The 25884-nt window shown below is 38.9% G+C and overlaps 2 protein-coding genes across 5 annotated transcripts in view; one reads left to right on the top strand and one right to left on the bottom strand.

Moving 5' to 3' along the window:
* LOC131236418 (uncharacterized) overlaps positions 1-10722 on the top strand; it is a 29436-nt gene extending 18714 nt beyond the window's left edge. For 3 of the 4 annotated variants that reach the window (XM_058233556.1, XM_058233560.1, XM_058233557.1), the window contains 8 exons: positions 7458-7518; positions 8222-8298; positions 8500-8671; positions 8796-8929; positions 9014-9118; positions 10044-10181; positions 10274-10329; positions 10376-10722. In XM_058233556.1, coding sequence (XP_058089539.1) covers positions 7458-7518; positions 8222-8298; positions 8500-8671; positions 8796-8929; positions 9014-9118; positions 10044-10181; positions 10274-10329; positions 10376-10391 — 759 coding nt within the window. In that variant the 3' untranslated portion in view covers positions 10392-10722. The remainder of the gene's footprint in view (positions 1-7457; positions 7519-8221; positions 8299-8499; positions 8672-8795; positions 8930-9013; positions 9119-10043; positions 10182-10273; positions 10330-10375) is intronic. The other variant, XM_058233558.1, reaches the window with a different exon arrangement.
* Positions 10723-15572: 4850 nt separating this feature from the next.
* LOC131236417 (methylcrotonoyl-CoA carboxylase beta chain, mitochondrial) lies at positions 15573-22831 on the bottom strand. Its single transcript, XM_058233555.1, has 10 exons — positions 22232-22831; positions 22022-22143; positions 20396-20830; positions 20151-20241; positions 19803-20044; positions 19546-19710; positions 17768-17842; positions 16463-16594; positions 15965-16021; positions 15573-15820 (listed from the first exon to the last, which is right to left on the bottom strand). Exons 1-10 carry the CDS (start codon positions 22431-22433, stop codon positions 15617-15619), a joined length of 1725 nt encoding a protein of 574 aa, XP_058089538.1. The 5' UTR covers positions 22434-22831; the 3' UTR covers positions 15573-15616.
* Positions 22832-25884: the final 3053 nt, after the last annotated feature.

Below are 25884 nucleotides of genomic sequence, written 5' to 3'. Positions count from 1 at the left end.
ACAATTTTCTAAAATTTAAAACATAAAAAATAAAAAATCCAATATTAGTCTAGGCACACCTATTTTTTTCTGAACATAGGTATACCATCTATGTGCTGGATTTTAATCATTTGTGTATATTTGGGCCATTTTCAGCCATTTATTTGACTTCAAAATTTTCCCAAAATTAGTTTAGGGGAATGATAGATTAGGTAGATGTATGTATTACTACAGGAGGAGGAGAGCTCTCATTTATTTAAGCTTGTGATTGATTAGTATTATTCTGTGCTTTAAATTGTTCTAGTTAATCCGTTGATGATCACATTGCATCATTCTAGGCTAGGTCATCCGTCCTGCATCATGTATTTTGAACATAGATCGACCGATTATGTGCTGGATTTTAATTATGCGTCTTTTTGGGTCATCCCAACAGACAACATTCTTACTAAAGAATGGTCTGATACACCACTGAATACATGTCCAAAAACACAAAAAAGTTAGATCCTTGAATATCTCCTTTTTTCCTTACTAATATCTGTAATTTTTTTGGTTAAAAAAATGTCCAATACAATCTAATACAGACTGATATGGAGCTAATACAAATTCATGATGTCATATTGATATCGTATAAGTTTTCAGTGGGGCCCGGCCAATGTCCCACTGATACTGATATCCATAACCATGATCACACCAATAGCTTATGAAGCATCACAATCACAATATACCCTGCCAATGGGCCTTTGCCTATTTGGATTGGTGGAAACCAAAACATGGATATGGAAATCCACCGTGGAAAACTGAGAACAGGGTAACGTGTAGAAAAGAACCCATATTAACTTATTTGTTTAAGCACACATGATTTTCAAGGAAATGTTAAAAGGTTAGCGATCAATTAGTGAGGATTGTCTCTTGTAATCATAAAAATCTAAATTTAACAGGTTGTAAAGTGGAAACTGATTTCACTACTTTTCAAGGAAAACCGTGGAAATGGAAATCAATTTCTAAACCTAGTTGTGTATTCAGAAACAGGGAAAAGCATCACATCTGTGGAAATCAATTTCATTTCCACGATGTTTCATTATTTTCCACCAGTCCAAACACCCCTTACAAAAATAAACAAATAAATAAGGAGTTTTGATCACCAAAATAAGTGAAAAGAAGCATGCCTGGATTCATAGGCAGGGTCTTGTATGTATTGGCCCTCATACAGCTATTTCCTATTTTAACCATAACTCTAATTGTCTTGGCTTGCAAAAGAGTTTCTTAATTAAAAAGAAAAGAAAAGGAAACTTGATTAGAAACAGAAAACTAACCATATGGTTTTTTTTGAAAAGTTAAAAAAGAAAAGAAAAGAAAAGAACTAACCATATAGTTATGCTGTTCTGTGCACTATACTAACTAGCAGTGCTAACATGTGAATATTGCATGAATGAAATATGCATGCATGTGAGGTCCATAATCTTACCACACACCCCTTACAAAAATAAACAAATAAATTAGTAAGGAGTTTTGATCACCAAAACAAGTGAAAAGAAGCATGTCTAGATTCATAGGTAGGGTCTTGTGTGTATTGACCCTCATACAGCTATTTCCTATTTTAACCATTACTCTAATTGTCTTGGCTTGCAAAAGAGTTTCTTAATTAAAAAGAAAAGAAAAGGAAACTTGATTAGAAACAGGAAACTAACCATATAGCTTTTTTGAAAAGTAAAAAAAAAAGAAAAAAGAAAAGAAAAGAAGAACTAACCATATAGTTATGCTATTCTGTGCACTATACTAACTAGCAGTGCTAACATGTGAATATTGCATGAATGAACTATGCATACATGTGAGGTCCATACTTACCACAGCACCTGGTGGCCTGCTAAGTTGACAATCGCTTGTGTGATCAACCAATCTAATCATAGTTTTTTGATTGACTGCGGGGTCAACCAACCTAATCATAGGTATCTGATCGCATACTAGTATAAATCATAGGTGGTGGATTATTTGCAATTGGTGGTTGGATGCATCGATTCCCTCGGACTGGAAAGAACTCACCCTTGAGTTTGGATTAGTGCTAACGCATTGCCCACAAATCGGTGTGAACCAAGGTATTCAATAACGATAACAGTGGGCGTGACAGCCAGCCTTTTGGCCGTTACAATTCAGGCCGCCTTGTAATGGTTTAAAAAAAATTAAAAAGGAAGAAAATGCATCAGCCCGTAACGGACGTTGCAAGTTCTTTTTTTATTTTATTTTTTTGAAGGATCCGTTGCAAGGCCATTATGGGCCATTTTTTTAAGAATGGCGGTTACAACCCTTTATCATGTAACAGCTCCCACCGTTAGTGTTACGTTATGGCCATCACGTTACTGTTTTTAAATGCCATGGTGTAAACAATGCTTATGTGGTGGGTCCACAATCTTTCCAACCACTCATGGAGCCCATCGAACCAAGGTATTCAATAATGGTAACGGTGGCCGTTATGGCCCTGTAAAGGCCAAAAAAATTTTGAAGGAAGAAAATGTATCGCCCTATATTGACCTGTTACTGGCTCACAAGCCTTCTTCTTCTTCTTCTTCTTCTTCTTTCCAAAATGGGCGTTACAACCCTGTATCGCATAACAGTTTACGTAACCGTTGTTGAATACGATGCACCAACCTGATCCGATTACCTGTGGGGCCTGCCAATCTAAGACATAAGTGGCAGAAACAGGAAACTAACTTGCTAGGTAAGCTAATCTGTGCACTATACTGACTACTAGTGCAACGTGTGAATAATGCATGGATGAACTATGCACACATGTGAACAATGCTGGCATGTGGGGTCCATTATCCATACCACCTGGTGGCCCACTAAGTTGACCCAATCACTTGTGGGATTAACCAACCTAATCATAGGTATTTGATCAACTGTGGCGTCAACCAACCTAATCATATGTATGTGATTGCCTATGGGGCCCACCAGTCAGATTATTTGCAATCAGTGGTTGGATGCATAAATTCCCTTGGACTGGGAAGAACTCGCCCTCAAGTTTGGATTACTGCTAACCCATCACCCGCTAATCAGTGTGAACCAAGGTATTCAATAATGGTAACAAAGAGTTAAAGACCATAACAACCAGCCTTATGGCCGTTACAATACGGGCTATAACGGCCATTATGGCCTTGTAATGGTAAAAAAAAAATAATCAGAAAGAAAATGTATTAGCCTTGTATCTGTAACGGCCGTTGCAAGGCCATTATGGGCCTTTTTTTTTTCTTTTTTTTTTTTCCACAATGGCCGTTATGGCCCTGTATCTTATAACAGCTCCAACCGTTGCGTCACCATTTTTTAATGCCATGATGTAAACAGTTCTCACGTGGTGGGTCCACAATCTTTCCGACCACTCATGGAGCCCACCAAACCAAGATTCAATAACGGTAAAGGTGGCCATTATGGCCTTGTAACGATAAAAAAATAAAAATAAAAATAAAAAATTGAAGGAAGAAAATGTATCGGCCTAGAATATGTTTGGACCAAGGTTTTGAAAGTCGATTCAGTAGGTGTATCAGCCCAACCCAAAATTGATACAATACTGGCCAATACAAGTCCCATATTGGCATATTTTTTGGTAAACGAATGTGTACAAATATTCGCTAGAAGAAGAATGGAAAACAAAAGAATATATCATTTTTGTATTTTTGACATAAATTCAAGTGGTGTCTCAGCTATTCTTTGGTCAAGAAGATGCTTGTTGTCATGACCTATTGAAACCATGGTTAAATCAATTGGCGACTCGGATTGGCTTGTTTCATATTGAGTCAAGTTATGACTTGCCTAAGTTAGGGGTGAATTGGGTGTTGAACCAGATGGGATCTTAGTTGACTCGAACGAGTCACGTGGGACTTGTCCGAGTCTTAAAGCCCATGATTGAAAGAAGACTTTTCGAGTCTTTGACCTCTAATTGGTGTTAAAGTTTATGGAAATTAGAAATTCTTTGTTTGGTTGCCAATTTTTACTGTAAGGGTTTCTATTACATGGCTTAACTGAACATTACAAGAATCACCATAAATTATCCAATTTTTTATGAATGATTAAAATTTAAAAAAAAAAAAAAAAAAAAAAAAAAAAAAACCTATAAGGGAAGGGCCAACAAAACAACCTCAACTAGATGGTGAGCTATCAGTAACCAATAAAAGCATATCAGTCCTGGATGCTCTTGATTTGACCAAGGAATCTGATGTAAATTTACATCTCTATAAACTTGAGCAAAAGAAACTTCCTGACCAAAGCACAGATCACTGGCTTCCTGATGCATCATGCATAACATGAAATTAAATATAAAATGCAAGATTTCAAGCTTTAGATCATACCAATTTTAAACAATCACAAAATTCCACATCCCACATACGATCAAACATTCAACAGGGGGAATTTACGGGGGTCCAAGCCTACACAAGTTTAAGGTTGGATCAAATAAAATTATAGACCAAACAATGCCCAAAGGATCGTATGATTCATCCATTCTTGCAAAGGATTGTTCCCCTATTCAAGAGATTCACCATATTTCAATTCGGGGGAAAATATAGGGTTCCCAAAATTTGGGAATACTTGGAATTTGGGATTATCTAGGGTTAAGGCCTGGGATTTAAGGCGAGAGAGGAGAGAAACTGAGGAAATATGGAACCTGAGATGATCCACACCTGTGGACAGCCACCAGGCCTGGGCGCACGTGTGTGGATCCTTGTCCGCACGTGTGTGGGGCCCACAAAATTAGAAAACGTCACATAGGGTAGGATCGGCCAGGGGAGGCCCACTTCCACACCAAATCTCGTGTCGATCCGCTGCCCGATTTGGGCGTGGTGCTCCGCCGAAGTTTCAACCCCTTTGGTGGGTTAGAATCTGAAAATTTGCTGTGAAGGAGAACTTAGGTACAAAAAAAAAAAAAAAAGTAAAGCTGAAGATGGGAGGGTTGTGGAAAATGATGGATGTGGGCTGTAGGGGTGAAGATGATTTGAGATGGTTGTGGCTTCGCACTAGGAGTGCATATCGAACTGGTGGAACCATGTAACCGGACCGGAACCGTTAGATCGGTCTGGTTCTAGGGCGCTAACGGTCCGATTCCGGTTCCAAAATTTTCAGAACCGTTGATTACAGATCGGTTCCGATTTAGGGCCTTGTAAAACCGAACTGAACCGTGATCCGAACCGTTGATCCCAACCATGACACGAACCGTGGATCCGAACCATCAATCTGAGCTTTAGTTTAAAATAATTTTTTTTTTCTTTTAAAAAAAAAAAAACATCATAACTCCTTTAGCGCCCTACCCCTGCCCTCTCGCCGACTGCGGACTGCCGCCCTCTCTCTCTCTCTCTCTCTCTCTCTCTCGCCGTCCCAGTCACCGGCAGCCTAGGCCCACAGGCCGTGCGGCGCCCTCCCTCTGACGGTTTGACCTCTCTCTCTCTCTCCTCAAATGGAGTTCTGGGGTAAGCAATCTCTCCTTTCATTTCGGATCATTTGATTTCTAGGTTTTTTTTTTTGTCCCTCTGTTCCTTATTCATATGTTAGTGTTTTCCTTCATCTTCCGATTTTCAATTGCTAGGGTTTCTTTGACTGCATTTCTTTCAGATGCTATTTGTTGGAGTTTGATAGGAATAGATGTTCATGCAACTGCTCTGTTTTTTAAGAATCTCGTTTTTGGCATGCAATGATGCTGTTGTTTAGGATTCTGGGGTAAGCAATCTCTCTTCTCTTTCTTCTCAGATGGAGTTCTCAGAGTAACCCAAAACCGTGGAACCGATCCGGAACCGAACCGTTTTTCATGGTCCAGTTCCGGTTCCAAAAATTGTAGAACTGTTAGGAACGGTTCGGTTCCGATTTCACCTTAGAACTGGACCAAACTGACCCGTGTGCACCTCTACTTCGCACCACAATAGTTAGTCCTTTAAGGAAGGGAAGGTTTCGCACCCAATTAGATTCTTCAACTCAGACAGAGAGAAAAAGAAAAAAACGCAGATTTTTTATTCATAAAACTTCCATGAAAAATACCTACTTGGGGTTGCCTATTTATAAGAAAACCCTAAACCCCAGAAGCTGCGCCATGTGCACACACTAATACTTAGAGATGAAGTAACTAAAATAATAACTAGTCTACGAAATCAAAACCGTTCATGATATTTCTAATAATGATAATAGCCAAAACTCAAAATCCTTGATCATCTAAGGCAGTGGACCACGATCATGAGATTCAATGGTAGAATCCATATAATGATCAGGTCCACTCCAATGCTCCACAGCATAGCCCCCTAACTAAGAGATCCTTCATAGATGCCGTCGTCGATCTAGATTGATAGTAGGACCCTCTTCCTCCTTGAGTACGTGCGTAGGGTGGGGGGTGTGTGCGTGCGCATGATGTCCCCATCGCTTCCTGAATTAAATCACCCACCACCGCCAAGGACACAATGAACAATAACAATATTGAGTCCAACATGATGAGCAACACTATTATAATTAATTATATACTCTTTGTCCCAACCTCTGGACCCCCTCCCTCCCTAATGTCACTAGGACACAAGGTATTCCAAAATGGTTACGTAATGGTGATTGTGGTAACCATTAAGCTTTACAGGGTTGTAACGGTTGTTATGGAAAATGGCCTTGTAACCAGTGTTCAAAATATTTGTATCACGTTTCGTATCGCATTCTTGGGATAAGGATACATGTTGGTTATCGTATGGGATACATCGGTCGTATCATGTAATGTATCGCTGTTGTTGCAAACATGGGGAAGCATTGGGAAATTGGTTGAATTTTTCAATGAAACTTAGGTGATTGCTAAAAAAGACATCAATACACACTTATAAATCAAAACATTGCAAAAAACAAATACATATAATAGGTTTTCTTTGTATGGAGTCCCAATCTATGCATTGTCTAACTGAATTGATGCGTATATTGAAGTCAATTCATATAATTTATAAATGTAAGAAGTACATTCAAAAGCAAAAGAAGAATCACTAGATTAAGTTACATATATCTTTCACTTGATGTTTGGACACAGATTGCAAACGATTTGTGAGAAATTGGAAAATTTTGATTTTTTCAATTTTCCACAAATTGGAAAATAAGATTTAACTTATGCTGCTTCATCACACGACCGAGGAGTTCTTAGAAGGGTAGCTAGCATTTAACCTTATGCACATCTGCTCCAAATTCCTTCTTGTTTACAGAAGTGTGCAAGCACTCACAAGTATATAATTTTTGAACGGTTACTCACAGGTATACATGTTCTAAGGAACTCTTATGTGCTTTTCTTACACTTAAATGCCCATGTAATCTGGATCACCATCTAACATTGTTCATATGATTCATTGTTGAATTCAATATTGTGATATTTAATTTATGTAGGGAGCTCTGTTCAAATGTTTATCACACATCTTTTGATGCCAGTCTTAAACCTAGACTAACCATTTTAATGTAATGCAAGTGATTGCCTGATAATAATTATCTTGCAGGATCAAGGCTCAAAAGGACATCGTGGAATTGGCTTTATCACTTTTGAAAGTGCAGGTCAGGGTATATTAAATTTACTTAACGACAATTGTAATCTTGTACAAAGTTTGTATGATTAAACCATTAGAAGCAGTGCTGAAGAATGCCCCTGATCTATTACTAAATCTAAAACACCAAAGTTACGTTCAATGAAATTATTTTGTAAAATAACTTAAACAAGTATAGCTATTATTTCAGTAAATAGCTGAGGGCTATCATTGGCATGCTTGATTTATCAGCCTTGTATCTCTTGTGTCTTTGCCCTCATGATTTTCGAGGTTGCTGCTGAAGGACTAAATGGAATATGTGCCCTTGTTCTTGATTTGATAGAAGTATGCCATTTACGCATAGTAGTCCTTGATATGAATTTCTTATGGTCTGGATGAGTCCATAGTCCTTTAATCAAGATTTTTATTTATCTTATAGTCTATCATGGTGAAGTATTGTTCCTTCTTTGGTTTTTTTTTTTTTTTTTTTTTTTTTTTTTTGTTTTTAAAACCAAAATTTAATGCATGTCTTAGTGCAAATCTAAGATGGTTTATCTGTGTCTCATTATCAGACATGCCCCGTTTAGTTTTAATCTGGCAATATTAGCAATGTACCTTGAGTCCTTGATGCCAGTAGTCCACATAGACCAGCCTTCCTTTCAAAGAGATTTGTTCTTATTGCTTTTCTTTTATTCTTTCACTTCTTGAATAATGAAGGCAATTTTCTTTTTCATGCGCAGATTCTGTGGACACCTTGATGACCGATACTCATGAATTGGGAGGTTCTACACTAGTTGTTGACCGAGCCACCCCAAAGGCATAGCACCACTGCCTTTTCACTGCGTTGCTAGTCTATTTTTCTCTGCTGTGGGAGATTGTTGTTCCGATGAACTGTAACCAAATCCATGGGTTTGGATCTGGGATGCATTGTAGCTTTTGTTTCTAATGTTTGTAGGCAAATTTATATGCTTTAGACTTTGGTGGAAAAAATCAGTTAAGTTGGGTGTTATGTTGCCAGGATGATGATTTTAGACATCTAAGCAGAGCAAATCAAGGTGGTGGTGGCGGTGGCAGTGGCGGTGGCAGTGGTGGTGGATATGGTGCGTACAATGCTTATATTACAGCAGCAACTAGGTATGCGGCAATAGGTGCTCCGACACTGTATGACCATCCAAGCTCGGGTTATGGAAGTAAGTTTTCGTCGTTTGCTTGTATAGTTGCATATAATTTTCAGTACTACTAAATAACCATCTACTACAATATCCAGTTTGGGCAATATCTAAATGTCTTTAAATGCTACTTTTCATGGTGTAGGAGGGGTCTCTGAGCCATCTCGTGGAATGGGCAAAAAAATATTTGTAGGCAGGCTTCCACAAGAGGCCACTGCTGAAGATTTACGCCAGTACTTCGGTAGATTTGGCCGTATCTTAGATGTGTATGTTCCTAAGGTAAATAGTGGTCTTTTTTCTGGATGCATCAAGTGATTGCACTCATGGTAGCCAATTGAGACATAGCTTGCTTCATTAAACCAGGATCCAAAGAGAACTGGCCACAGGGGGTTTGGCTTTGTAACTTTTGCTGAGGATGGTGTGGCAGACCGCGTTTCACGCAGATCCCATGAGATTTGCGGACAGCAGGTATTGGAATGGAAACTTAATACATATAAAATTACCTTCATGGCTTTATCTGAGGATTGACATGAGATATTCTCCTTGGAGAATGTCGCTATTGGCAGCTTCATCAACATCATGACATGACTCATCTGGTGGACCATTTAGATTTTTTGCTATATATATATATATATATATATATATATAATGTTTTTCTGTTATTAGTTTGATGGAGAAATTATCTGTGGTAGATGGTAGGGCTGTCAGTGGGCTGGGTTCGGACCAGGCCGAGGTCAGTCCAAGCCCGTCTCACATTGGACATAAGCCCATGCCCGATCCGTAAGTTAATAACCCGCCCAGCCCATGCCTAAACCTATTTACTGCTTTTGGAGTTGGAATAGTCATCCAGGAGAATATTAATTGCTATTAAAAGTCATCCAGGAGAATATTAATTGCTATTAAAAGTCATTTGGGAGAATATTAATAGTTGTTAACAAGTTGTCTAATTTACTTTAGTCATTAAGTATTTAAAAAGACATTGAAAAAACAAGAAATGAGGTGAAACTTTTAAATACACCCTTAGAAACCATAAATGGGCGAGGCTGGGTTGTACCAAGGGCGGGACTGACAAACTTTTGTACACAGCCCAAGCCCAGCCCTCATTAATCAATGGGCTTCACTTTTAGGCCTGGCCCTTGGGCCACATATGCCTGGCTAAGTCCTGCCCGAAGTGGGCCAATCCTGGGAACCTAATTGGCCAGCCCGGCCCATTGACAACCCCAGGAAATAGCGTCTGTTTTCCTCATGTCTAGCCCTGCTGTGACTGTGTGTAGGCTTATTCAGGGGATTTCAAATGACATCAAATCCAGGAGCTAGAACCCTCCCCAGTGAAGTCTTTTGCAGCTGTCCTTCAGCTTGTCATTTATTATCGAGTTTTTTTTTTTTTTAACAGGTTGCCATAGACTCAGCTACACCGCTTGATGATGCTGGTGCAAGCACAAGTTACATGATGGATCCTGCTGAATCATTTGGTGGATATGGTCCCATGCGTACATATGGCAGGCTCTATGGGAGCCTTGATTTTGATGATGTGAGTATATGATTTCATCTTAAAACAGTTCTTTTAACCATGTGATGTGATCTCGAATATTTCTTGAGGGGGTGAGTTTTCTTCTTCTACAGTGGGGAGGGTATGCCAGCAGTGGAAGTGGCGGCAGGTCTTCAAGAATGGATTGGAGGTATAGGCCATACTGAAGAGTTTGATTCTTCAAGAATGGATTGGAGGTATAGGCCATACTGAAGAGTTTGACTGCATCTGCTTTGCTCTCTCTCTCTCTCTCTCTCAGAAACTTAACAAAACTAACTGAATGGTGGATGGTTTATTGAAATTATATTCCTAGTAGAACCCTAGCTTTGTTTGGAAGACTTATTGAGTTCAATTAGTATTTTGGTTGGCATTTAATCTGCGCTAGGGATATTGTTTAACGGTTCACTACAAACCAAAAAATGCTGCTTACAAGAGAAGGAAACAAATTGCCTCCATTCACTCTTCTATAGAAGCAGCCGTGTTACGAATTGAAATGATTGAGACCGTATTGTTTCGAATCTGCATATACACTTTTGAGTTTTTATTTCCTCTTCTTTTTTAACATGTACCCCTCCCTCTCTTTTTGCCTTCTACTTGTAAAATACCCCCACTTTTTCACAGCCAGAGAAAAGTAGCCCCTCTTTTCCTATTGGTGCTAGAACATTGCTGGAAATTCCTTCCCTTCCCTAGAACTTAACGAGGGCTTGCCGGAGCCCACAATGCACAAAATCATCCAATTGCCATCCAAGCTATGTGGTTTTAGGGGGAGGTTCATCCGCAATTAGAGGTGTACACGAACCGAGCTAGCTTGGTTAGTTCGCTCGACTTGACTCGAAAAAGCTTGATTCGACTCGGTTCGAAGCTGAGTTCAAGCTGATTTTTTTAGCTCGAAAATGAGTCCAAACCGAGTTCAAGCTGGCCCCTGCTCGGCTCGACTCGGATCAAACCAGTTTGGTGACTCAGTTAATTTGATATCGACGTTGCTCACCAAGTGTTTGATGAAATGGCTCAAAGAAGTGTGGCTGGTGGCAAGGAAGGTATGTATATAAAACTAACTTCCTTTCTTTCTTGATTTTTATGTTGCGTAGAAGGTGTGTGATAAAATACTTGTAAAACTGTTGCTGCTATCGCAAATACAGTGAGATTTTGGAGATGCAGTCCAGGTGTTTGTGAAATTGCTGCAATGGCGAACTCAGCTCGAACTGGCCCAAGTTGCTGATCGAACCGAGCTGAGTTTGAGCTGAGATCAGCTAGTGACCGAGCCGAGTTGAGCTGAGGCCAGCTCGACTGGGTTCGACTCTATGTACACCCCTATCCACAATAGGTTCCAAAGGTATGAGATGTTGGGATATCGCACATACTGTGGGCACATGTACAAAGATGTGGCACCGCCTGTAACTAGCACCAGATTCTCGCCTGCCATCTGTAACTTTACATGTGGCACGCGTGTATGAAATTGGGGTGGTTGAGATGGCAGAGCCTGCAGAATAAAATGAGACATGCTGTCCTTGCTTGCCACACGCTTGTCATATGGAAGCACGTGTTCAGAGAATCCCTAGGGTAGATGCAATCTCGTAAGAAATCGGGTGATATGATGATCTCAGATGGGACATTCTCCAATGAATTTGGATCATTGATCAATTTCTCTTAATCGGGTGATCTTTTTATCTGGGGCCCACTAATCCCTCTGATAAGAGCTAGCCTGATGACCAGCTTGGATGAAACATTTCCTATTAGGCATCATCCCAGATGTCATAGGTGGCTCTCAAATGTACAGTTAAAAAGAAGTGATGATCCCATTCACGTGCTAATTCTCAACCAGACGGTTAGGATTGTCTTATCAAGGCGAGGTCTGAGAGTAATCCGCGGCACAGGATTGACAGAAACGTGCATATGCGGTGTGGTCGAACCTCTATTATCGATTTGGATATTAAAGGCTTGCTAATCTCCAATTGTCGGAGGTAGATGATATGCCCTAGCAGGTAACACTGGAATACAGTACAGCATGAGTGATATAAACTGGGATTGTCGATCTAATTTCCTATCATCTTGATGGAGAATGGGTCAAAAACCGTTCTTCTTTCTCATTTCCCTGATATGATATGAAGGGATGAGATAATTGTATCAACACTAAGGGTCGTATTACCAGTGTACAAAGAGTCATTAAAAGACTCATATAAAGTAGGAAAAGAATTCAATAAGATACATGCCTGATCTTTTTTATCGACCGTTATCTCTACATCTCGCAATTTGCAGATCATCTTATTAAAATTACTAATGTAGGCTTTAACATTTCCTTCCTTTGCTATCTTGAAGTTGAACAACTATAGCTTCAAGTGTAGGAGATTTTCAAGAGACTTCTTAGCATAGATGTTCTCTAATTCCGCCCACAAACTTGCTGCGGTTTCTCCCTCAAGACATTATAGAGAACCACATCCGTTAAATACAATTGGATTTAAAATTTCTCTTTCTTCAGCATTTTCTTCTACTAGATCAATGTCCTCTAAAGTGACTTTAGTAAACAGATATAGCAAGTACATAGTCAAGGGCTGAGATTAGAGATAGCTAATTTAAAATTTGTAGGGCTTATAGAAGGCCAGGCATGTCAAAAAGGTAGTGATTCAATCAGGACCCCCTCATGTTAGGGGAAGTGGATTGTGCCCGACCAGAGCTCTTGTGGGGCCACCATGATGTATCTGTTTATCCACACCGTCCATCCATTTTCTTATATCATTTTAAGGTATGAACCCAAAAATGAAGCAGATCCAACACTCAAGTGGACCACACCAAATAGTGAGCCTGGGTTACATTAAATGCAAGAGTCATATCTGGTGTGGTCCATTTGAGCGTTGGATCTGCTTCATTTTTGGGCTAATACTTTAAAATGATCTGATAAAATAAATGGACGGCGTGGATAAACAGATGCATCACGGTGGACTCCACAGGAGCTCTGGTCGGAAGGCTCATTGTCCGACTGGGTTCAGACGCAATCCTCTTCACATGTTAGGGGAAGAAACTACGTAGATCGGATGCGGATTGTGTCCGTCCGGGCCGCCCGTCTCTAGCAAGGAACAGGAAGATCCGTCTGGGGGCTCACTGTGATGTATCTGTTTATCTACACCGTCCATCCCTTCTTTCATATCATTTTACGGGTAGCGAATTGCGTACTGAGTAAACTGTGGGGTCCACCGTGATTTATGTATTTTATCAAATCCTTCCATCCATTTTACAAGAGAATCTTAGGGCAGTGGCATAAAAATGAAGTATATACAAATCTATAATGGACCACACCAAAAAAAAAAAAGTGGAATTGAATGTTTACCATTAAAAAATATCGAGGGCACAGAAGTTTTAGATGAAGCTTATGTTTGTTTTCTCCCTTCATCCATGTTCGCGTGATCTTATCAACAGGTTTTCTGACAAATAAACATCACTATGGGGCCTAGAAAGGTTTTAACGGTGATTTCCACTATTTCCTGTGGTATGGTCTGCTTGAGCTTTGGATAAGCTTCAATTTTGGGCTCAACCCCTAAAATGAGTTGGAAAAATGTATGGACAGTGTGGATAAATCACATACATTCACAGTGGGCCCAACAAAGTCTAGATGCCAATCCAATTTCCCTTTTATGGTATGAGCCAAAAAAAATGAGGCAGATCCAACGCACCGGGGGTTGTAAATCGCTTCTAGATCAGTAGTAGGATGGCTAGTGTCAAAGGAGTGGAGATCCTCTGTTTGCCGGGAACAGTAATTTCCTGTTATTTGCAAAGTGATTGAGCCACATCAGTTCAGTGAATCATCACTGATGATGTAAGACCACATTTTAATGCAACAGTGCTCACGTCATCAGTGATGACATTGCCCAGTCACAGTGCAGGAAAACAGGAAATCCATGTTCCTAGCAAGCAGAGAATCCAATCCGGATTCGCCATTATGAGGTATGGTACACTGATAACATGGATAAAAACAAATGTTATTCTGTTGAGTTGATCAGGTGGGTCAAAACCTGTAAAACCGAAAATTCAACATACATGCATGTGTAGCTGAGTTGATGAGTGTGCTACCCTAATTTTTAGTACAGGACAGGTTCCAAAGCACAGATCTCTAACACATGTTCTGCCCACTCCACTCACATGACAGCTTCTCATTGAACGATATTCCATGTTCCAAAGCCCTGCCTTTTTACACTTGCAGTTTCATGCTCACAAGGGCAAAGGCATTGCATGTTCTGTCACAAAAATTATTGCACATGTATGGGTAAAGGGAGAAATCTTCCATTGAGAAGATTGATATTTCCCACCATCTAATAATTGTATCCGTATGAACATGCCTCCGCCATCTGATAATGAATCACCTGGAATCATAACAACCATTCAAAATGGACTGTCAAATATTCACATTTTGAAATGCTTGCAAGATTCCCTCCAACAGTCTTTAGATGGTGGAGATGTGTGAACCTACTCTTCCATGTATGCACCCTACTTGCTACTTCTAACCCATTCATTCATACTTGGAATAATTCAACCCATTAATTTGACCAGCTCAAAACTTCTACCCCTGAAATTTCATTTTGGTTCTGGAATATGTAGCCTTCACAAGGATCTAAAGGTTCATTAAGTTCTGCTTCTGCCTAATCACTTGTGATTAAGCCGAATAAAACCACTTTAGTGATGCGAGTCTGTCATGGAGGCCATGGGGCCCACCAAAATTAGGATTAAGCTTAACCTGGACCTTGTGAGATCCCCTACCCAAACAGAAGAGGCTAAATGATTTCTGGAATACAAAAGCATTTTCCTTGAAGGATTCCCATGGGCCAAAACTAATTACAGAGAGTGAAATCAATTGCAGGGCAAGAAAGGGATTGAAAATCAACGGTCATAATTTTGTGAAATTGGAGCTTCATGAGTGCACGATATTCTGCCCCACCCAGTCTCCATTTTAGCCATGGTGACAATAATGTTTGCTTGCAAGGTATATTGACACTGACTAAGAACTACATGCTTGGGCTCAGGCGAGTTGTGCATATGCGATGACAAAGGCAACCAAACACAGATCTGTGCGGCTGACGGCAAAACTAGAATGAGTGTCAAATATAACCCCACCTCTTTTACTAACAAGGAGAAAAATAAAGCCTCTAAGAAAACCATGCTACAGAAATGAGAGTAAAACAAACAGTGGTTCCTATCACCCTTCATTGTATTTTATGAAAATCTCCGGGTTGTGAACTTGGTAAGGTTATTAATTTGAAATGGTTGTCTTTCATTTCTGTCATTTTGGACAGCTTTTACTACAGTTGCATCAGTCAAACAAAAAAGGGAATCTATTCCACAAGTTTTTGACCTTGGAAGCCAGCAAGCAAAGGATTGCACCAGGAAGCCAAACACCATGAACAGAAGGAATGATGACATGCAGTGTTTTTTTATTCAGAATCTTAAATAACTTACATTCTGAAGACACCATACTTGGTCTCATCTGGGACATGTTTTATGGAAGCAGACAGACAGAAGCTTATTACCTTCCTTGTGTCTGCAGGGTCTATGATGCCGTCATCCCATAGCCTTGCAGTAGAGTAATAAGGGCTTCCTTCTCTCTCATATGCCTCCACAACCCTACCCTTGAATTTCTCTTCTTCCTCCTGACTCCACTGCAGCAACAACATCCAAACATTTGAAAGCTTGAGTTCTGCTAGTGCTCAGCACACTCATCTGTTCTTCACTGAACATGACCCAAAAAGAACCTCATAAAAATAACAAGACCAAAATTTGAGAGCCATATTTAATTCAATTACCTCAACTCCTTGCCTTTTTTGGGTGCTCCTTTCTATTTGCGCTAGGACACCAGCAGCCTTCAAAAGTAACAAAAACCAAACAGAGAGCCTGTTTAAGTAACTTCTACAGAGACAAAGTTTTGTCAAGTAATGATGTCTATAGGATATGTTTCTAGAGTTTTAGGGGTTATGAAAATGGTTGTTTCTTGCATAATATAATTTTTAGCATCATGAGATAACAGTCATTTTTTCTTCCAACAAAGAATTACTGTCTGGTAACTATTCTTGCAGAAGTGTTGTGAATCATGATGGCTTGGACCCACTCTGCTGCCTACCACAGCAAACTTGTAGGGCATTTTAAATTCTTTGAGGCATTTTTTTATTTTTTATTTTTTATTTTTTAAATTTAAAAAAAAATATTTTTTTACAAGAAAATATCGTTGGAATTTTCGTTTCTATATAAATTATCTTCAAATTGTCATTCGACACAGACTATTCAAATACATGTACAGAAGCTACCTGAATTCCGCCCATCACAGATATTCTCGCGGTGGGCCATAGGAACAGGAAATTGGGACTATATGCACGTCCGCACATTCCGTAATTCCCAGCACCAAAGCTTCCACCAACAATAATTGTTACTTTAGGAACCTGTGCAATGGAACCACATTACCAATGTTATAGTTAGACTGTATAGTTAGACTGTATTCACACGACTGTTGCTACGACCTTTAAATCAATTCACATGCATACATATATCTAATGGGCAATGCTGATGTGAGGATGTGATAGCTGTAACTTTAATGAAGACTTCAGATTTGTATTAATAAAAAAACAAAACATTGGAAGGAAAAAAGAAACCCAAGATACCCCCTCTTTTTTCTTTTCTTTTCTTTTTCTTCTTCTTCTTCTTCTTCATTTTTTTTTTTTTTTTTGGGGGGGGGGAATTTGTAAATGTTGTGCCATTCGATCCCTAGACCTTCTGTAAGGTGGGATCAGCTGATCACTGGTTTTAACAGCTTATGATTGGCGAAACACCCTTGTATATTTCATAAAAACCAAATTAGTGTTTAGTTACAAAATAAGGAATTGAAGATAAACATTTTTTAAATTCAAACCCAGACCACTGTTCTCCATACCAACATGCAAACTCTGGACAAAACCTGCTCATGTTTTTCTCCCCTCTGATTGATAGTCCGACTAGGTTTTGTTACATCTCTTCATCATCTGACTTTTACGAGCAACTGACAAGCCACTAATTGTCTGATGCTTGCATAAGGGTGCTTTTGGGTGCCTTGAAATATTGGCCCGGTGCTGTTCATATGTATGAAATTATTATTATTTAAAAAAAAAAAAAAACATATAAAATAGAAAGCCCAGTAGGAAAAAGTGGAATTGTTGTTTGGGGTTGATTTGATGAGAGAAGATAGTCCACTTGATGTGGAACCCATTTTTTCTGTGTTTCTCCAGCCACATTGCCTTCTCAACTGTGGGCAACCTCAAACGATTTCTGCTTGGTTTTGAGGGTTTCTTCCAAGGGCAGGCTGATGTAGTAGCAGAATATTAACTTTAGCGTAGAGTTGTACACCCAAGTGGACAGGAAACCAAGAAGTGATTATCAGAATCAGGTCCCTTGGGTGACATAGAAAAAGGAACAACAGTCTCTCTTTAAGGTTCATCTATGTAACTAAGATTGCTACAATTGTTTATGTACCAAAGTTTCTCCTCCACCCTTAAAGCAAAGAGTTCAAAGAGAATTCATTTCAAAGTAGATAAAGACTTCAAAAATAAATTTATGAAAACAAGGCAATGAGAAAGTGTAACCTTTGCACATGAAACTGCCATCACCATTTTCGCTCCAGCTTTGGCAATACCACTTGCCTCCGATCTTGAGCCAACCTACAAGTCAAATGAACTTGTGGGGGTCACATTAATAGTTTCATTTTCTTGGCTGAATTTTCAACAGGAAGATTTGAAATGTTGTACTACTCCTCAATAAAAGGTAAATCACAAAAACCCATTCAAATAGTCCAGAATAAAAATATGCACATTCCACGGAGAAAATTTATTACCTAAAAATATATCATTTATTTATTCGTGGATAGATCATTAAGTTTTTCCATGGGAGATGAGAAAGAGTCATCTGATTATTAATCAAAACATTCACCACATCACCCTTGTCACCACCACCACCACCACTAACATCACCATAGCCATGTCCCAGTTATCTGGGGTCAGCTTTATGGGTGGAAAATGCTGAACTATGAACCAATAAAAAACAACTAAACAACAGATCACGAGATAACTAATAAAAAACCATTAGCCTTTTTTTATCTTCAAGAATAAAGAACTTTAGATGAATTTTAACGCTTCAGTTAAAGCAACAGGGAAAAAAAGGGTGCAGACCAGGGGACTTCGTTGTATATGATGTCATACTGCCCACCATCTTTCTTTCAGCTTTGCCGTTTTCATTAATAAATTGTCATCCTTATAATAAAAATAAAAATAAAAATAAAAACTGGCCTCTAACAATATGTGAGCATGACTAATGCCTAACCTGGTTATTCATAGCTTAGTTCCTCATTCTAAACTTTTGTTTCCTCAGTATGGAATTTGGAAAGGGACCACAAAATTGCCAGCTTGAATTTTTTATGGGTAAATTGCCAACTTGATTTCTCCCTGCTAGAAGGCTTCTCTTCACTAAAAGCAAAATGTGAAGCCCCCCATTTGAAATACTTCTTTAAAAGCAGGATGGTCAGTTATATCCAGTGTTGGAAAAAGGGTCATATCACTGCCATTCCAATAGCTGGCCTGTTCAACTTCCAGTCTAATCTTGGAAGAAGCTAAACATTTTTCATGCATTAACGTAAAGCTCCAACAGTGTTGTCAATTCCCCTCTGCCAGTTGATGGCAGAGCTATAGTAAACCTATTTAGCGTGTATGTGTGCATGTCGGCATTTGCTAGTGTCAAAACCTTTTCAACAAAATTGAGAGGCAAAGGGTTGAAAATGAGCCACTACATTCAAAGATATTGCAGGGCACTAGTGTGTGCATGAAATTTTTCTCAAAAGAAACAGCTTGGTAGTACTTCTGAATATTCCTATTTCATTCCAGTCAGGCCAATTCTATCATAATATGTGAAAGAAATAGTGTAAAAGAATTAACAACTGCAACACAGCTTACAAGAAGGGAAGGGATGCCTATGCCCAAAACATATTCTTGTTGCTATTGGTTATACTAAGATAATGGTGCTCTATTCATCCCTCCAAATAATAGAAAGATCAAATAAGATATTTTCTACTAATACCGAAAAAACACAATATACAAGAGTCTTCTCAATGTGATCACGAGAGTTTGTTCCAAATGACTGCCTCACCGGTTGCAGAATCCTCAAGACGATAACTATCTATAGGGATCAACTATAGTTTGGAAAGAGAACTTGGTGCAATCATACGACAAGCAATATAGATTTATCCTTAATGTTGGAAATGGATTTGCATAGCTGGTGGTCATGCATCAAACTTTCTAGACATGCGTGTCTGTGAAACAAGAAAGATGGGTATTCTGATAAACAAAAGCAATCAGAAAGTTCAAAACCATACCATAAACCCGGTGATGTTTTGAAGAAATATCAGTGGGATGTTACGCTGAGCACATAACTCAATGAAGTGGGCCCCTTTTAAAGCAGATTCAGTAAACAATATTCCATTGTTTCCAATTATTCCTACAGGTTGTCCAAAGATCTTTGCAAAACCTGTTACTAGAGTCTGCAAAAGCGTAATCAGAATTAGCATGCCTTGAAAAGGTCATAGAAAGGCATTAAGTACAGCTTAAAATTCAAGAGATCAAATGCTCTCACAGTGCCATACAACTTCTTGAATTCATCAAATTCGCTTCCATCAACAACGCGAGCAATTACTGATCGGATATCAAAGGACTGCTTATGATCTGTTGGTGCTATTGAACGAAGTTCCTTTACATCATACAAAGGTTCTTTATAGTCAGGGGATAAATTGGACAAGCCACCCATCATCTTCTGTTTCCCAGCCATGTGCAAGTTTTTAACAATATTCCTCCCAATTTCAAGTCCATGTAGTTCATCTACAACAGGAGAAAAAGATAAATAATACCTTAAAAAAACTATGAGAAGAAGTCAGTTGCAAGAGAGAGAGAGAGAGAGAGAGAGAGAGAGAGAGAGAGAGAGAACCTTGAGCAAAATGATCTGAAACCCCTGATGTCCTACAATGCATGGTTGCACCACCCAAATCCTCTGCCGAGACTTCCTCCCCTGTAGCAGCCTACCAAAATTGCTCCATAAATACCCTAGATTTTGAAAAGATACATTTCATATTGCTTTCTGTGATGCACATACTCTGGAATTGCTCATATAGAAAGCATGAGCTATCACTGTAATAACATGTACCAATTTTGATATCAGAGGTCAGAACTAACCTTCACCAGAGGAGGTCCTGCTAGAAATATTGTACCATTGCCTTTGACCATGACACTTTCATCAGCCATCGCTGGTATATAAGCACCTCCTGCTGTGCAAGAACCTAAAACAAGAGCAATCTGGGGAATACCCTCGGCAGACATTTGTGCTTGGTTGTAGAATATTCTACCAAAATTATCTCTGTCAGGAAAGACCTCGGCCTGCCTCGGAAGGTTAGCACCTCCACTGTCTACAAGATATATGCATGGTAACTTGCATTGTGCTGCAACCTCTTGTGCCCTAAGGTGTTTCTTCACAGTGATGGGGTAATATGTTCCTCCCTTCACAGTAGGGTCATTGGCCACAAACATACATAGCCGTCCATGCACTGGTCCTATTCCAGTGATAATTCCCCCTGATGGTAAGAATTCATCATATAACTCGTGACCTGCAAGCTTCATTGATACAATTTAAGGTTAGGAAGAGCAACAAAAAACAGCTTGCACAAGATAGGTGAAAGCAAAAGAGGAATTAGAAGAAGAGGAAGAGGAAGAAGAAAGAAGAAGATAAAATACTATTAACAGAAGCACACATTGCGTGCCAATCAAACCCAATGGGGAATTTTGTAGGATGGCTATAAGGCAAGCCTTGCTTTAAGGGACCCTGGGCATTTAGGGAACAACATGCTCACAGGATGAACTTAGCTGACATGAGGATGTTGAGATGGATCAGTGGCAAGATGAGGAAGGACAGAATAAAAAATGAATGCATTCAAGGGAACTTAGGAGTAGCACCCATTGGTAATAAGACGACGGAAACTAGATTTGGATGGTTTGACCATGTGCAACCGAAACCAAGAACTACACAAATATTGTTGATGTTGTTCAATACTTCATGCCTACACTATTAGACTAACAAAAATAGTTACATGGATTTTGATAGTGATATTGCTCAAAAAAATTGGGGCAGCAACATAAGCAAGAAGAAAGACTATCTTCTTTTTTTTTTTCACATCATTTAAAAGATAAATAATAAATCTACAATTCAAAAAATAGCAATCTCTCTGACTTGGTAAAAATAATCAGTTCAATTTATCATCATCCATCAAAAACATTAAACAACAATCTTTAGCAGTCAACTAAATTTAAAAAATAAGCAGAAAAAAAAAAAAAAAAAAAAAAACAGATATGGTTAGTAAACATGAAAAGAAGGAGCAACTGAAGCTGAAAAGCGCAGAATGAGAAATTACAACCAAAGATAGCTTCAGGATTTAGCTGTGAAATTGTGGTTACATTACTTTCAAGTCCAAACTGAAGTAGTATACATATGATTACAACCTGAACCCTCAAATGAATACTAAGAAAAATACAATTTGCTTATTTCCACTTTATTAGACTGATGATTGAAATCCAATCCAATACTGCATCCAAACGCATTCCACCCCTTTTCCGTACATAGAAGATACTCAGCCAAAAATAAATAGAAAACTGATCCGTAAAAACCAGGAAAGAAAACCAGCAATATAACATCCATTCCAAATGCGAATCTTCAACAGTTACTCGAATATATATATATATATATATATATATATATATATATATATATATATAATATATATATATAGTGAAGAAAATGACAAATCCGACCTGAGAGAGCTCGAAGAAGGACGAACCAGGATCGATCAGGCGATCGATCCGTTCTCTCGGAAGCAGTTTATTCCGGCTCCTGTTTCTCCTCACGGCTTCAGCACCGCCACCGCTAAGAACCTGAAATAACTGCAGGAATGTTGAAATTCGAATACGAAGGTATTGTATGTATTTATGTATGGAAAGGGGTAGAGATAGGGAGCAATTCCTTGTCTATGTGGGATTGAAGTTGGGTGATGATTTCTTGCATGGTGCCGGAGTTGCGGACGAAGGCATCGGAGTTCCTGTCAATGCCGTCTGAGAGGACTCCGAGGGAATATTCTCGTTTTTGGAAGATTGAAGGAGGAATTTTCCATGGAATCGAGGAAACTGCTGCTGCTGAAGCTGCTCTCTTTGATAAAATCCTCAGCATTTTCTGCCTTTTTTCCCCTTTTCTTTACTTTTTTTTTTTTTTTTTTTTTTTTTTTTTTTATGAATATAGGTTGGATTTGGAAGGGGTTCGACCGTTCAAGACATGTAAGATGTGATTATTGTGTGTTTTGTATCGGCTTTTCTCTCTCTCCTCCTCGTCTCCGGGTTTTTCTAGTTTCGTGGAGATAAGGATCTGAATGGGATCAGCATCGAAGAGCGTAGCAGCTTAGCTGCTTGAATAAATGACCAAGTTAATTTTACTCTCCCCCCACGTGTAGCATGCCTGTGCGAGATCGGGGGCGTTCGTCATGCGGGCCGCAGTATGTGTGTAATGGGATACAATAGCCGTATCGTGTGCCGCCTCGTCACAAAAATCATTCGCTGAAAATCATTGGAACTGATAATATCGTGGGCCGCGGACAAGACACACGTGAAGAGGATACCTGATTGGAATATCATATCCATTTGAGTTTCGGATCATTTCCTCTAATCTGGCCATTTTCGAGACTGTGGACTACTGTTTCTTAATTGCTGTCTACCTCTAATGATATAACTGCAACAGCTGTCTTCCTAAAAATTGAATACCTCGAAGGGGCGATCTTCATCAGATCAGCGTCTGGTACAACCATCAAATTTCACCAACAATCCAAATACGTGTGGCCAGATCAATGACTGGATGGGCCTGATTTTAGCTTGTACAGGTGCAGGCGAGTGGTCCCATAGTCCAATGATCCAAACAGTTGATATGGCTGAACCCAGAGTAGATCGCTCATGAGCCGAAAATCCAGTGTATTGGAAAAATCCTAGCAAGGAGGACTAACAGATAAACAGTTCAAGGAGTAATATGCAGCTGCGGTCTAAATTCAACCAGGTAAACGACCAAATAAGATTCCCTGCGGTGCATTGCGTCGTTACTCTCTCGAAAGATGAAGCCGCTGTGCCATTTATAAAAAGTTCCTTGTTTAGATGGCTAAAGATCATTCACTGGTACTCCCATGCTTTAGATGTGCCATTTCCAAAATTATATATATATATACCAGAAGTTTATACACATCCAGCATATGGTAACTGCAAGGGGCCATTTGGATACCACCGGATAAGTTACTTTTTCTACTTACAATAGTAGATAAGTAACTTATTTGAGATAAGTAAGCTTAGTTTAAGATCAATTATCAGTAACTTTGTTTTACTTAAAGCTACTTAGGAGCTGTTTGGATTGTAAGTTGATTAAGATAAGCTATTTACGTCACAAGTAGCTTACATTAGTTTATACTTAATAAGAAGATGAGTATGTTTGGTAAAATGACCTTCTCCTCTCTTGTGCCTCTCTTAATGCCTCCTTTTAGCAACTCATAAAAATTAGAAAAGTTAAAATAAATTAATTAAAGTGATTAAGTACTTTTTCATAAAAAAGTTACTTAGAATTAATCATAAACCAAACTTATTTATCTAAAATAGGTCACTTATCTACTCTTGTAAGTATAAAAGTAACTTATTTGATGGTTTCCAAATGTATCATTAATTACTTCAACTAAATAAGTATAAACTAAGATAAGCTACTTTAACTTGTGATCCAAACGCCATCACAGAGCCCTTTGAATGCAAGTTCTGTAAGTGGAAAGTGACTCATAGTTAATTTGCACACAGTATTTGGACAGAATTCATCTGTTAAGTCAAAACTGCCTAGAAACACCATGGGGTATAGGAGTGAGAAGTCACATCCCTGCAACTTACCACTGAAGGTCACTTGTTACTTAAAAACTTAAAAGCATCCAAACGACCCCTAAGTTGAGTGTGCTTTTCAAGCAATGAATTGAATGGCTAAAATTGTTGAGTATGCCAAATTTTGGGTTGTGGTCCATTATGGGGTAAAGCTGCTAATGTTCTCAATGACAAAAATGTTACCCGGGTTATATTTAAAATCTATATATATATATATATATATATATCATGCTTTCTCATGCTTGATAATCACCCTTTTAAAGTTCCTTGATATACATTGATGGCAGCAGTAACTCAGTGCACTAAGTATATTGACTGAGTAAACTCAGTGGGACCCATCATGATTTCTGTATTTTATCCGATTTGTCCATTCATTATATCAGATAATTTGATAGCTTGAGACAAAAAAAGAAGTATGTCTACAGCTCACATGGATCACACCACCGGAAAACATTGTGAATTGAATGTTTATCATTGATTTTTTTCGGGGGGGCCACAAAAGTTTTGGATCAAGCTGATATTTGTGTTTTCACTTCATCCATATCTATGATCTTATGAATAGGTTAGATGACAAATAAACATCAGTGTGGGCCATGGGAAGATTTCAACCATGGAAATTATTATCCTAATTATTTCATGTGGTGTAGTCCAATTGAGCTTTGTATGTGCTTCAATTTTGGGACCATTAAAATAAGCTGGAAAAGCAGATGGACAACATGGATTAACTAGAATAAAATGATCTCGGGTGGACCACACCACAGGAAAACAATAGTAATTGGATATCCACCATTAAAATCCTCCTGAGGCCCATTGTACTGTTTATTTGACATCTAATCTATTGATTAAGTCATACAGACCTAGATGAAGGGAAAAAATAAAGATTAGCTTAATCCAAAATTGTTATAGTTACCAAAAAGTTTTTAATGGTCGACGTTCATTCAACGCTGTTTCAATAACGTGGTCCACTTGAGATTGGGATATACCTCATTTTTGGTCTCATACCATAAAATGATCTAGAAAAAATATATGGACAACATGAATGAAAAACATACATCATGGTGGAGCACACAGAGCATTGGCTGGTGATAGCGAGACTGCTTACTGAAGTGACATCACCAAGTTCTGTGGGCTCCACAATAATGTATTTGTTGTATCCACACTGTCCATACATTTGGAGATATCATTTTAGGGTACTAGACAAAGAATGAATCAGATCCAGAGCAGTGGTAGACCCCACCACAGAAAATAGGGGCAGTTACACCACCATTAAAAACTTCTAAGAACCACAAAAGTTTTCCATCAAACTGATATTTGCTTTCTCCCTTATTTCATGTCTTTGTTAACTTATGAAAGGGTTGGATCTCATATAAACATCATGGTGGACATTAGGAAGGTTTCAACAGTGGACGTCACTCTCCCAACTGTTTTCTGCAGTGGGGTTCACTACTACTATGGATCTGCCTCATTATTTGTCTCGTACCCTAAACTTATCTCTTAAAATGGATGGACGGTGTGGATACAACACATACATTATGGTGGGGACCACAAAACTTCGTGACATCACTTCATAGTGAGTGTGGCTACTCAACCTCTCATTAGCTAATCCGCCACCGATTACTATTTACACCTTTTTTTAATATTTTGGTTAGCTTGTTAGTACACAACACTGTCAGTTCATACTTCACTGTTAGCCATCCCCACTGGCGAATTGATACCAAAACTTCAGCGTT

The sequence above is a fragment of the Magnolia sinica genome, chromosome 2 (genome assembly GCF_029962835.1).
Source record: "Magnolia sinica isolate HGM2019 chromosome 2, MsV1, whole genome shotgun sequence".
Classification (NCBI taxonomy): Eukaryota; Viridiplantae; Streptophyta; class Magnoliopsida; order Magnoliales; family Magnoliaceae; genus Magnolia; species Magnolia sinica.
The sequence above is the reverse complement of the archived record's forward strand: the minus strand, read 5'-3'. Positions and strand labels throughout refer to the sequence as shown.

What these genes read in the sequence shown, in the direction of transcription:
- LOC131236417 (XM_058233555.1), bottom strand. Translation starts at nt 22,433, where the DNA reads ATGCTGAGGATTTTATCAAAGAGAGCAGCTTCAGCAGCAGCAGTTTCC. An exon ending in TCAAGAAGTTGTATGGCACT is followed by an intron (nt 19,711 to 19,802) that starts GTGAGAGCATTT and finishes ACGCTTTTGCAG; the next exon opens with ACTCTAGTAACAGGTTTTGC. An exon ending in AAAACATCACCGGGTTTATG is followed by an intron (nt 17,843 to 19,545) that starts GTATGGTTTTGA and finishes TTTGACTTGTAG; the next exon opens with GTTGGCTCAAGATCGGAGGC.